The following is a 14059-nucleotide window of genomic DNA, read 5'->3' on the forward strand; positions in this document are numbered from 1 at the left end:
TATTTGCAGTACACCAAAACACAATGTCAATGCACTCTTGAGAAGAGAAGACGTTGTAAAAAGATAGAGGGTTTGCCTTGATTGATGCTATAAAATATAAATAAATCATCTAGCTGAATTTGTTTTTTCAGAAGAAAAAAGACAATTATCATACTTTCATTTCCAGATTGCTTTGTACAAAAGTTCTTAGCTTTCAAAACCATTACAGCAAAAAATCAACCGAATCAACGTTCTTGACTTATTATTTATTGATGCGACATTGAAACGAAATTTAACTGAAGCATGGAAACGTCTTCTTATCGAACAAACGTCTCAATTTGGTTTTGAATTTTTTTTCAGACATTTTATATGCAAAAAAATACTGTCTATTCTCTATTGAATTATATAAAAATTCCCATTATCAGTGATTACTATTTCCTGCTCGTTTTTTGCAAAGAACACACGCTTTTGTTCCTTTTTCATAACCTGAAGCATGTGATTTTATCGGTTAGCTGAATTCATTTTGTAGTATAACAAAGTCCAATAGCAGCTTAAAATTGATGAAGAAAGCTATTACAAAAAGATTGAGAAGGACAAGGAAGTGAATAGAAGGCTGTTTCCTCCTGGCCTACACCTATAGAAGATGTAGATAAACCCTAGTAGGGGATAGAGTATCTGCTGACAACTTTCAAAAAAAATTTAATTTTTTTTCTTCAAATTTTGCATTTAGGTTTTAAGAGCAAACAATTTCATATGTTTTGCCTCTAGCACCCCCTCGGCCTATTAAAATTTGTTTTTGAAAAACTACGCAAGCAACGAAAGATGCTAAAACAATTTTTTTTTATTTGCTAAATTCTGACTTGACAATGAATTGAACCTTAATTGAGGCCAAACTATTTACTTAACTGAGGCCAATGGAGGCCAAAACACCTACCCTGCGAACAAATAACATATCTTTGTTTTTATCTATCTTAAATTTTCACACAATTAACATCCAACTTGTCTACCACCTTAGATATTTAAAAACTTCCCGAACAGTTTTTTTAAAAAGTTAACTTCTTGTGTTGTTAACACATTAAAATATATTTTGAATGCACTAGTAATTGTTATTTTTTTATGTGATAAAGTATGAAAAACTATGAAAAAAACGTGCTCAAAGATCGATTTGAAGTATTAAAAATTTCTCGTATTACATACCTTATAGAATGCAGATTTGGCTTTTTCCTGCAAGTTTTTACATTGTACTTAAGACTTTCAATTAATTCAGCCATTTTCGGTTTGTCGGTTGATTTTCATAGTTGCTGCAAGTTTGTAGCAGATACTCTAATAGCAGCTCTAATAAAGTTCTACTTCTGATACAAATCTTTCTTCTCAGACTGCTGAAGTATGATTTCCCCAAGATGCAATGATTATAGAGAAATCGAAGAAATGCAGGAAGTTTGAAATTTTTTGAGAAATAAAATTCAATTTGAATTTTTTTTTACAAAATAGCAAGTAGCACATGTTGGAGCTGATCAGAATGGGGCAGTCGCCAACCCCTATGTTGTAAGATAGGGAAGAGAAAATTGCGTCAGCAATTTAGGTAGAACCATTGGGTATAAAGTCTATGGATAAGGATAGGGGAAAGAGTTGGTAAAGTTTCAGTGTTATAGTAATGGCAGGAGAATGGTAAGAAAAATTGTAATTTTTTTGGTTTTTTTACAGAAACCTTTTTTTTGCAAAAAACCTCTGCGCGCGTTATCTAATTGGCTAAAAAAACTTGATTTATTACATGTAGGCTGTAGATTGAAGTTGAAAGATGTTATTTTTTGATTCATGACAAGTCAATGTATGAAATTTTGTATCAAAATTCACAGTTTTTTTCTTGAAAACACGATAATACTCTATCAAATTTGAGCCAACACAAGATTTATAAATTTTTCAAACTACCAATAGCAAAATTATCATGGGCTGTAACTACGCTGTAACATAATGAAACCTCGAAAAAAGTCACGTTTTTTGAGAAATAACATAAACTACAGCGAAAGTATACAAATCAGCGCACCGGATGGAAATTTACTACAATAAACACGCTAAATTTACAAATTCAGTGGTTTTGTATGAATTTCATCGTTGAGAACTTTCTTTACTGTCTGAAATTAACTGAGATTTTTGTTAGTTTGATCTTATAAACCGAAAACCACTGAAAACCACTGAAAACCACTGTTTCGAGATTTTGAAATCACAATTTGGCGACTTCAAATTTGGACCCAGGCCAAGATCATGTTTGTATTCAGACATGGGTCCATTTCCAGTATTTTCAACAGTTTTTGTTGACTCTTTTGCTACTATTTGTTAATTTGTCATCCTTACTATCGAAGGAGCAGTTTTTTATAATTTTTTTTTGAACTTCTGTTCATCGTGTATGGTTTTTTATGAACAGCGCAGCATGTACGAGGGGCAAAATACTCTTTGCATAAGCTATAAAGTCATATTTGCAGTCATTGTGACAAAACTTACGTACCATCAGGCGAAAAACATTCAGTTAAATTCTTTTCTGCTAATTTGAGATACAAAGAGTCCGTGTCTATCTCCAGTTCCCCAATTTTGTTGAAATGTCAATACTTCTGAAACAATTCGTAGTATAACTCCTACAATCTGAGTTTGGCATATTGAAAAATGGAAACTTTTTAAGTAACTGATTTTCTATGTTCAATGGTTGATTTCAACACGTCTGCTTCTCTTAGGTGTTTTTTGAATGGAAGTATTTTGCTTCGTGTTTTTCATCGCCGCCATACTTGATTATTGTGTGTCTCGATCTGCCCACCCGTACTAACAACAACTTCAGAGTGTCGATTATCTTCTCCTTGTTGAGCATCAATAACAGATAAAAACAAACTTGTTGAAGCACTTCCTAGGTGTGCGCTGAACAAACCGATAGACTTTTGCACATTAAGGCCCAAGTACTAAATTGAAGTTAAAAAGGGGAGTGATTATTGTGCCATTTTCCAATATACAGCTAGAAAATATCAACACTTATAGATTATTCGAAAACTAATATCTTCGGAATAGTTTTTCATTTGTTGTCCAGTATCATTCCAACACAAGTCAACAATGTTTTTGTTAATTGCAAAAAAAAATGAAAATTTTGTATTTCAACTCGTCGGGAACTATCAAAGTACATTGGACATAATCAAAAATGGTTCCATTCTGTATTTGTTTCAGTATGGAATGAGTAGTTGGGGGTTTTATATGTGAAAAACTGACTTGAAATGTTTCTTGATTGTATCATTTCTTTTAAAATCCCCCTATCCACATTTCCTGTTTGTTGTAGCCTTTTTTTGTATATTCTCTCCTTAACTCATCTATTTCCCTTTCCTCATTTCCTAATTCATTATCTTGATCTGACAATGATGAACGTGTTTTTTGCAAGAAGCAGAAGTGATAGTAGCAGCCCATTTCACAGTGATTGCAGTAGCCTTCAAAATGGAAACTGTCAATTTTCTTCTGCTTTCCAATCGCGTAAAAACTCTAGTCTTGATTCTTGATAAAAAAGACATTGTTCTCAGAAGCTCTTGCTCTGTTATTTTTAGCCTTCGATCTTTCAGTTTCAGAGTCTAACTGCCAACTTGTGTAATTTCCAGTTGGCATTTTTTGACACATTGAGATTAGATATAACGGACTTGCATCCTTTGCATCAATTGTCTGGCACAATATTGACGAATTAAGATTATTTATATCGACAACTTCTTTTCGCTTAAGAATTGTTGATAGTCCACCGGTCAAATTTTTTTCTAATTTTCTCTTACACAGCCCTATAACATTCAAAGAACGGGTAGATGTTGCGGTTTGTCGATTATTGAAAGCAGATCTTTGCTAGACTCGGAAGCATTCATCCCAATTCCAATACGTCATGAATTGTGTTATGGTTGAAATCTATCAATTTTTCTATCAATTTCAATTACATCCAGAGAAAGAACAACTTTTTTGTTATTATGTTTTCGTAAGAAGGCTTTGAAAGTAGCCCTGTTGTGTTTTTCCCGGATGATTTTCAAAACAGAACAACTTTCGAATTCTGTTGGTGAAGTTGATCGAAAATGAATTTTTTTCAACGCAATTTGTCACAAGTCCTCATTTAACCAGTTTTTGGTAATCATTGAAATCTTTTTCAGTAGGGTTGTTATTTCTTCCTTTGTTTGAAAAAGAACCCTATGGTGGTAATTCCGTACAGTCAAGCTTGTCTGAGCTGTGGAACCACTCGTAAGTTAAAAGTTCGATTGTTTGATTTGACTTATAGATTTTTAGCATTGAGTCCAAGATTTTCGCCACAGCCAGACATTTCATTATATCGAGATAATAATGATGTCTTAACTTGAAAGACATAAACTTGTTTGCTTTTAAATAAATGTTGGTTCCATTTCTTTATCACAAATAAAGAACGGTATCAAATATGATTTTAGATCGGAATCAAATGAAGACTAAGATTGTATCTCCCGTTTTGAAACCCAGAAGAAGTGGATTATTAACATAGCGTTCTCAGTTTTGTTTGGAATTGTTTATGTGATTTTTTGACCGAAGTCAACAACTGTTTAGAAAGTTTATCTTCTTCGCCCTTTTCAATGCATTCCTTTATATGCACGAACACTTCTAATATTTTAGTCAAAACTCTGTCATTCACTTATTTGACTGAATCATTGAGGGTGTTTTCATTTTTGAAAATGGGTTTTTTATTTGTAGCTCGCTTCATTCAGCCAGAATTTTTAATTGGGTTACAAAAGCAAATATAATGGGCTCCGGACCATATTCCTTCGAAAAATTGCTTCATTTTGCGAATTTGCAGGTATTCAAAGAGAAATCGATACATGTTTACCAAAACCCTTTGTTGTTTTGGTTGCTTTTAGTCCTTCAAGGAAAACGCAAAACGATTCAAAGTCGTAATTTGCGACCTTTTTTTAAATTCTCTTCTGCGTAAGGTATGTTGAATCCTTCGCGAGTCTCAAATTTTGTTTCCCATAAAGTTTACCCCTTTTTTGGTAAAGATATATCGCACTCCACCTTTTTACAAATCAAAAAAAGTTTGTTGAAATTGTGAGTTTTATTGAAAAAAATGTCACATCTGGGACATCTAAAGCGTTTGAAGATAGTATAATTATCATTCCTATGGATGATATGAAGGTTGAATCTTAGCAATTTTACAGTTGTATGAAATTTTTCTATATTTTGTCTAATTTCCCAACATATTCTCCTTCTTGAATGTCAAAGTCGTAGAGGAACATGTTGCGCTTAAATATTTCCGTGATGATAACTAAACCTTGAAATGAACTCTTTAAACAATTGAGATAGATGGGCATCAAAATTACCATGTTCGTGCAAAAGCATTGAAAACACACGGTAAAGACTTTTTCAGTAAAGGCTCCGGTAACACAGAATCTTCCCATCATATTATTTATTGACTCCATTTTTTATTGACGTTCAAAACTACACTGCTGCACAATATCAATATTTTTGACTGATATCCGGGTTGTAATTAAATCCACGCTCATAAACAAAAATTGCGCTTTTTCAAACAAAGTATTGATTTTGTGTGCGTAGTATCAAAATTCCCGGTTTCGAGATTACGATGAACACATCTAAGTGCAATATTGATTTTGCAGCGGATTCCATCTTAAAGAAAAATTCATTGAGCTGTTTGCTTATATCTGTAGTATCTATTTTGGACTTTTGGAAGTTCCAAGTGTTGTATCCAGCAGAAAACCAACCATTAAATGTTGTTGGTTCCAAATGTTGTATCTTCTTCATTTTTCTCCATTTTTTCTTCCTCCTCTACTATCTTGTTCAGTATCGCCGGACTTCCATAATTTTGCTTCAGTTTTTTTCCTCCAATTTTTGCGAGCAGCCATTAACAAGGAGAGTCCATTTTTTCGCTTTCCAATCGTGTGAGACTCTCAGTTTTACGGTTTCATCTTGGTTTTTCATAGAAGGACAAAACCGTATCCTCGGAGTTTCTTGTTCAGCTGTTTTTGGCCTTGAATCATTCAGTTTCAGTCTCTCCCCCAATTTTGTGTAATTTCCGGATGGCATCTCTTGACACATTCAGATTGAATATAACTGATTTGCATCAATTTCAACAATTGCCTTGCGTTTGACGGTTATAGACATCCTTATCATCTCCAAAGAACGGTTAGGTCTTGCGGTTTGTCTGTTTGTGTAAGCTGTTTTTGCTAGACTCGTAAGCGTCCATCCCAGTTTCAAAACGTCGAGGCTTTTTTTATGATAGAACCCTATCTTTTTTTGCAGGAATTCGCGAAGGAACAACATCTTTCTTTTTATATCATCGTAAAAGGGCTTTGGAAGTAGCCATGTTGTGTTGTTCCCGGATGTTTTTAAAATATGAGTAACTTTTTTATCGTGTTGGTGGAGTTGAACAAAAACGCGTTTTTACAACGCATTTTGATCTCCATTAACCAGTTTTTTCTTTAAGTCCTCCATTCACTAGTTTTTGGTGGCCATTGAATTTTTTTCTGAGGGTTTTTTGTTTCTCAATTTGCTAAACAAAAAAGTAATCCTATGGTGACAACTCCCTACATTCATGCTTGTCTGGACTGTCGAATCAATCATTAAATCGAGAAACTGAGTATATCCAATTTTCAAAGATTCGAAAATTTTATTAATAGTTAGTTCGATTGCTTTATCACATGAGTCAAACATGATTTGATGAGGTTTTTGACTCAAAAAACAAGAACAGTCTTTTCATAGCAATTTAACTTTATACACGAACACTTCTAATATTTGAGTCAAATTTCTGCCATTCACTTTAACAAAAAGGTGGTTTCCCTCAATCATTAATGGTGTTTCCTTTTTTTTGAAAACTAATTCTTTTTTTGTAGCCCGCTTTTTTTCAGCCAGAAATTTTAAATTGGAAACAAAAGCAGATAAAATGAGTTCCGGAATTTTTTTTCTAGAACAGTGGTTCATCTTGCCAGTTCGAAGATATTGAAAAAGGAAATTGGTCCGTGTTTACCAATACAAGGTCCGTGTTTACCAATCAATAACTTTTTGACGAAAATTTCCAAGCTGAGACATCGAAATGCATTCGAAGAAAGTATGAAAATCGTTCGTATGAAAGATATGATGTTTGAATCTTAGCAACTTTACAGTTGTATGAAATTTTAATGTACTTTGTCTGATTACCCAACCTATTATTCTTCTTGAATGTCAAAATTGTAAAGAACAAGTTGCGTTTAACTGTTTCCTCGACAAGAGCAAAATCGTTAATGTACTCTCCACGGAAATTTTCGGATGATAACCAGGTTTTGAACAAAAAAATTTATAGATTCGAGATAGATGAAAATCAAAGTTAGCATTCCGTGCCATTACATTGTTAGCCCAAGGAAAAAACCAAAAAAATCTTTACATGATTGTTTCTCTTTCATCTATAAGAGACAAATTACCGAATGATTTTTCAATAATTGATTTTCGCATTGATTATCATTTCGAAGCCCCATTTTTTGTTATGACGTTCTAGGATACATTGCTTCACGAAACCAAATTCTTCGAGTTTTCCCCGGATTGTATTTAACTCCGCATTCGTACGCAGAAAATGTCTTTTTCTCAAACAAAGTTTTGTTTTCGCGTGCGTAGCAGTAACACTATTTTTTCGTTTTGACATAACAAAGAACAAAACTAAGTGCAATTTTGTTTTCTTTGCAGCGGTTTCCATCTTGTTGAAAACTTAATTGAGCTTTTCGTGAAAAATGTTTTCATCCTACTTGGACAATTGGAAATTTAACACTTTATGTCTTCCCATTTTCCATCTATGTTTTCCATTTTTTCAGCAAAAAAATGACAAAACTTAATTCGCTCTTCGGTTATACCCATCTTTATTCTCCTCGACTATCTTGTCCAAGTCCGCTACAGTATCGCTGGAGTTTTGTTGTTTCGCATCATTTTCTTTTCTCCGATGCTGTAGAATAGTTCTGCTAGTAGTAACTGGAAATCCTTTTTCACACAAGAAACATATAGTTGATAGCCTGGATTTTGCTTAACACGTTTTTTTTGTCACATGGCAGTTCATTTCTTGCTCATTGCAAGTGAACACTTTTAATAAGGACAAGAAATAACTCCCTTAGTACAATTTTCTGATGCCGAGCTGCATCAGATCTCCTGTTTTCTTTGATGCAGGCGCCAAATTTCTCTTTCTCGTTTCTATTCAGAGACGGTTTTTTAAAATTGGGACATTTATTAGGTACCAAAGCAATTAGGAGTTTTCACTTCAATACATTAAAATGGGAGATTTAAAATGTCCCAGAAATCCTATTTATACTTACTTTGAAAGGTTCAGTAAAATTGAAAAAATTTTTTCAAGTTGTGATACAATGTATAGAAGTAAAATCAGAAAGAGTAAGTTTTGTTTCGCTAATGCTTGAAAAAATTGCTGATGATATTCAAAATCAACCAATCAGGATCGAGCAAAATTCAAAATGATTTAATATTCATTTTGGAAGCGTTTCTAAAACTACTTGGAAAGTAAATGTCAATCAAAAAACACTTGAATTTTTTCGGTTTGCTGTACGAGAAATTTTTTTTGATTTTCTAATTCATCACAAAGACGTTAACTCTTGTTTTTTTTATAAATTTTGTTCTTTGACGCTTATACTGTGAACAGTGTTCTCCATCTAATTAAAGGAATCTTAAAAAAGTATTCAAAAAAAGGTTGCATATCAGAGCCTAAAACTTACGGATGAGTAACGAAATTTGGTCGGATTAGGTTCGGTATATGATATGATTTCCAGGTTTTTGCTTTGAAAAATTCATCAAATTTTTGCTATCTTCTCAGTTTTTTATCAAAATCAACAAACTTAACTGTCATCTCAGTAAACAGCACTTTCTCATTGATTTTGTGGAAAACTTCCATTGATTTGATGAAAATACTTGCAGAAATATTACTTGTTATAATTTTTTTCTTTCGTTAATTATATCGGCCATCTTTCTTATGCTTACAGCAATTAATTTGTGTTCATTTAGTTTTGCTAATTCTTTCGCGCATGCTTCTTTTTTATTTGGAAAACTTTGGTCATTAAAACGTAATATATCTTAGATCCGACAGTCACAAAAACAAAAATAAGATTTTGTGAGTGCAAACGAAATTTTCCTAAAAAAGAACTTTCACTCTGATTGGACGAGCCATTTTATATAAAAAGTTGCAAACCAATTGATTGGACATGACCACATGCCAAATAAACAAAATTGGTTGAACTCAAACATTTGAAAAGAAATAATCCTCATTTTTTAGGTAAAAGTTGTTTAATTTTTAACCCAAATGCCAAAAATTACTCTTCTCTCAGCTACAAATTATTCTTTTTTTCTGAATTTTACTCCGTTTCTTTAACTATTTTAACTTATTACTGCAAAAGATTTTTGATTTTCTCAATGTATAACAGTAATCCTTTGTACTTGGTAGTGTTCAAATGCGAGAAACTTTGGGCGTTTTCTTGGCACTAATGGAGATTTTTTTGGCACAAATAGATATCCATATTCAAGTTTGGTACATGGTTGAAATCATGAGAAGAGGTCTCAACGGTTATCACCAAATGCAAGTAGCAATCAATGAAAATCAACGTGGAACAATGCAGATGATGAGACAAGTCGTTGAGCAGGTTAGATTGGACTAACCCGAGGTTCCTGGTTACGATATTAATGTGCAATCAGAAGATGATTTCCTCTGTTCTTTGGAGGAAGCGGGGTCTATTAATAACACCATCACATCTTCTGCAGCTCGAAGCTTCTTTGATTAAACTTTATGTGAGCAATTGTTGTTTGATATTTAATTCCTTTATTGTGATTATCGGATTTTTCCATTTTGATTTTGACTATGGGAATAGTTGAGTATTAAGTGCAAAACATTTCAGTTTATCGGGAAAAAACATTAAAAAATAATTTAAATTAGCGGCAAAAAGTATGCAAACATATTAAAGTTTTGAACATTTTTTGCACTTATGGTAGAGAAAACACAAATAATTTAGCATACAAGTACAAAACCATTCTTAACCCACTCAAAAAATTTTGATATTTTTACGTATTTTTTAAGCAATTGAAACCTTTTTTGCATTTTGCAGAAAAAAAAGAACCATTTGTTGCATCGTGTTAAAAAAATTGAACTGTTTTTAGTTACAGTGGAAATTGGAAAACTTCTGTATCATGTTGAAAAAACTGAAAAATTTTTGCTTATTAATGCAAAACTTGAATGCTTCGCTCATTTTCTTGAAAACCCTTTTTAAAAAAACTTGCACATCCTGATGATAATTTTTGAATGATTTTCCGCAGTTACTAGGAGAAAATGATTTTTTTTGTTTACTTCTAATAATTTGAGTATCCTTGAGCACATAAGAGACAAAAAACAGGTAGGTTATCAAACTATTTCAAATTTTTATATATTGGTCTTTTTTCCAAATACACCTCCATCAAAAAGCAGTAAGTGTTTTTCAACAAATCAGGTTCACTTTATGATTTTTGTAATTTAAGAACATTTTTCTTGTAATGCTGATCCAATGGTTCGGTTGGAAGCATGTTTCTGGTTAGAATACTGATTTTTCCGTTTAAAAAAATTCACCCAATACTCTTTTCCCGGCATGGCATGCCATTTTTCTGCGCATTTGCATTGCAAAATGTGATGAACTGCGCGAATAAAACGACCAAAAGTTTCATAACTTGATGATCTAACATTCTTATGAAATCTGTACTTGTACAGCGTGTAAAAGCAATCACTTATTAGTTATGTAAATCGAAATTTTGCCAATTGATGTAAAAGTTGATGGAAAGATGAACTAACTGGAAATATATGGAAATTACAATCAACAACAGAACGGTAAGAAATGTGGGTAGAGATACCTTTATCTTGTATACTATGTATTTTTAGTAAAAACCAATAGAAACAGAAACCAAAAGCTAATCTTTTTTATGACCTCAAGATCCAAAGAAAAACTGGGAAGAGTTTGATCATCCAAAATAAAGATTCTTGCCTGACAAATTTTTCAATTAGAAGAAATAAGGCTCACTCAGTTTCCATATTTGGAAGATTTAGACAAAAGTTTAAAACTCACGCTTTTTCCTCTTGCAGTTAATTGAATGACTCATATTGAATACTCCTTTTTTCAGTTCAACCTAAAATTATTTTTTGTTTTTTTTTCTTTATCCTATCAGTCTTCAGAAACGACACTAGTCTTATTTTTATTGAAACTTAGAAAAACCAAAAAAAAAATTGGGAGATTTGTTTGGTTGAAAAATCCTGCAAAAAAAATTATTTTGGAACCGGCTCCAACTAATCAAAAAAGAGAGCTGTTATAACTCGATAGGTGACAGAAAGTCAATATTGTTGAAAAAAACGAGAAAAAGTTTCGGCATTTAGAAATACTGTTATTCCTAATCCTGAGACAAAAAGATTTGGAACGAAAGGCATGACATAGCAATTTACAATAGAAGAAAAGTGTGTGTCACAATCACCACCAGTCAATAAGTTTTTTTTTCATTCAGATTCGATTCGTCACTGCAATAGAGAATGAAGCAATGAAACAAGTTGCCTAATTCAAGTAATCTTTGAACAAAACCAAAAAACTGTCCAAAACCTGTAACCTGCACTTAGTTTAAATATTATTCCTAATTTTGTCTTGTAAGTCAAATGTTTGTCCTCTGATATCATTTTCTCATAGTTTTCAATTTTAACAGTATGAGCGGAAAGTTAATTTTTTTTGAAATATCACAAAGAACTGGGAATTATTCATACTTATTTACAATAAAAAGTCCCCAGAAAGTTACGCTCTCTGTCACATAACTTACCAATCTTATAGATTTTGGATGAAGATTTGCAAATATCTCATTTTTAGTGCACTCTGCACATTGGAAGAAGAAAAACTTACTTCGGATTATGATAGCTAACAAAAAAATAGATCATATAGAAATCGTAGAAACGGGTTTCAATGAAAAAACAATCAAAAGGAAGGATTTGACAAAATTTTTGACAAACTTCCTTCATTACTAACTTATGCAGAAACATTCAAAAAAACATGCAATATTTTTGATGAATGCACTATAGAAACTGAAAGTGAAGACATTGAATGAATTTCTCAGAAATTTTGTGTTGACTAGCCTTTTGTACTTTTGTAACCTCCTTGTACTTAATTTGTTTCAAATTTGAGAGAAATGAACAAACAATATCCGTATGGTGATTCAGTTCGATACAGAATATCATGTATGGTTTTTTTCTAAACTCGAAGATATTTAGACTTGAAGCAACTTCTACTACAAGATTCTGCTTGATATGTGGAAGCTTCTACACAAAAAGGGCTTGGATAATGTCATTTTGTGCCTACACTTCGGTGTTCATATTTTCCAAATTTTTTGGTCGTGTGACAAGCTCACTTTGTTTCCATAAGCTAAAACATTTTCTTTATCAAAATAAGCATTGTTCGATCATTGTTGTTCATTTTCACAAAAAATAGAGAAAACAATTGAAACCTTGAGTCTGGTTGTATTGGTTAATAATTGCGCTGAAAAGAAAAATTTGGAAGAAGTAGGAATTCATTAAGATGAACAATGCAAGGGGCATTCCTAAACTTTTCCAAAAAACTCAAATTGTGTGTACAAAGCATCTCCTTGGAATCAATTGGATAAGCGAACACGAAAAATATACAGAATTTGTAAAAACATTTAGAACAATTAGTAGCCTCAGAATCAAAATTTTTTCAAAAGTTATAAAAAATGTAACATTTTGTAAAACATTTTGCAAATAAAGATAGAAAACATGGATCTCTACGTTGGCCCAGAAGTTTGAATTTTGATAATCGAAGACAAAGATTATCAATAGAGGTGAAGCAACTACACATTTCTTCGTCCAAAAACTTTTCACTGTGCTGAATGAAAAACATTTGCTTACAGATCAAAAATATGATGATTTTTTAACTAATCAATATAATTTTTTGTAAGAACTAATTTAAAATTTAGTTTTGATGACATCATGTGCGATCATTCGAATAATGTTATCCACAACGCGTGAAGAAACGACAGTATGGGTAGCCAGTATTGGGTATGTGGAAAGAAACGACAACTGCTTCATTTTCAGATGTAAATAAGCTAACGAGTGCAAAAAAAGTAGTTTTCTAATTCCCATAATTTATTGAAAAAATATCTGAGCTCAAGTTCAAGTACATTGGATCTTATCCCTCTAATAAAAATTCTCAATTAACAAGATTGTCTAGGCAATCACTAACTTTACTCCAACCGATGATAGAGAAAAACAATGGATCAACATTGCTCGATTGGACAACAAATTACAAGTTTTGCTGATTCTTTGGGAAAAAAATCAAATTACTTTTTTCTAATAAAAATATAGGCAAATGACTCCACCAAACTTACAAAAAAATTAAAAATTTTGCGGATTTTTCGCAATGAGTGTCACCCTTTTCATTTTAGACTTAAGATGGTTGACCGATAAGAGAAACCAGTAAATTAATGAAATTTCTTTTTTTTAAAAATCATGGAAAATGTTTGGACGTTTTGTAATCGACCCCTTCAAAATTTTCTGTAAAAAAAATTAGCTATAGTTTAGATGCTATTAAGTGCGATTGTTCTAATAATTTTATCCACAACGTGAGAAGAAACACCAGTAGGTGTAGCTAGAATTTCAAGTACAGTCGGTCTTATTTCACTTTCTCTAACGCTAAGACTAAAATAAAAACTACCGAATAATTGTTCCTAGTTGATCTGGAAAACCACATGTTTTTTTTGGTTGGTTCACAATTGGCACATTTGAACCAATTTTTGATATATTTTTAAAACTTTCATCAACATTATCACTCTCTTTATAATCAAATGCATGAAAAAGACCTTAAACTCTTACAAAGATTAAGTTAACAAATATGTCTCGGATCTCAATTAAAAGAGCGTTATCAAGATTCCTTATCTATTTCATATGGTCATTTACTTATTATTTTAAATTTAAAAACAGTTAATCAACTTGGATGTTGTTCCAAAAGTTACTCAGTTCAAACAAATCCTTGTTTACTAGCTTATATAGAGATAAATTTTTCGGACAATGAGTATACAATAC

General features: G+C 32.2%; 1 protein-coding gene across 1 annotated transcript in view; it reads left to right on the forward strand.

Moving 5' to 3' along the window:
• The first annotated feature begins 1633 nt into the window (after positions 1–1633).
• Positions 1634–14059, forward strand: part of LOC134841817 (uncharacterized) — a 45036-nt gene continuing 32610 nt past the window's right edge. The window contains exon 1 of the mRNA XM_063857853.1: positions 1634–1647. Within this exon, the coding sequence (XP_063713923.1) occupies positions 1634–1647 (14 nt within the window). The remainder of the gene's footprint in view (positions 1648–14059) is intronic.

This window comes from Symsagittifera roscoffensis, chromosome 3 (genome assembly GCF_963678635.1).
Source record: "Symsagittifera roscoffensis chromosome 3, txSymRosc1.1, whole genome shotgun sequence".
NCBI classification, from domain to species: Eukaryota; Metazoa; Xenacoelomorpha; order Acoela; family Convolutidae; genus Symsagittifera; species Symsagittifera roscoffensis.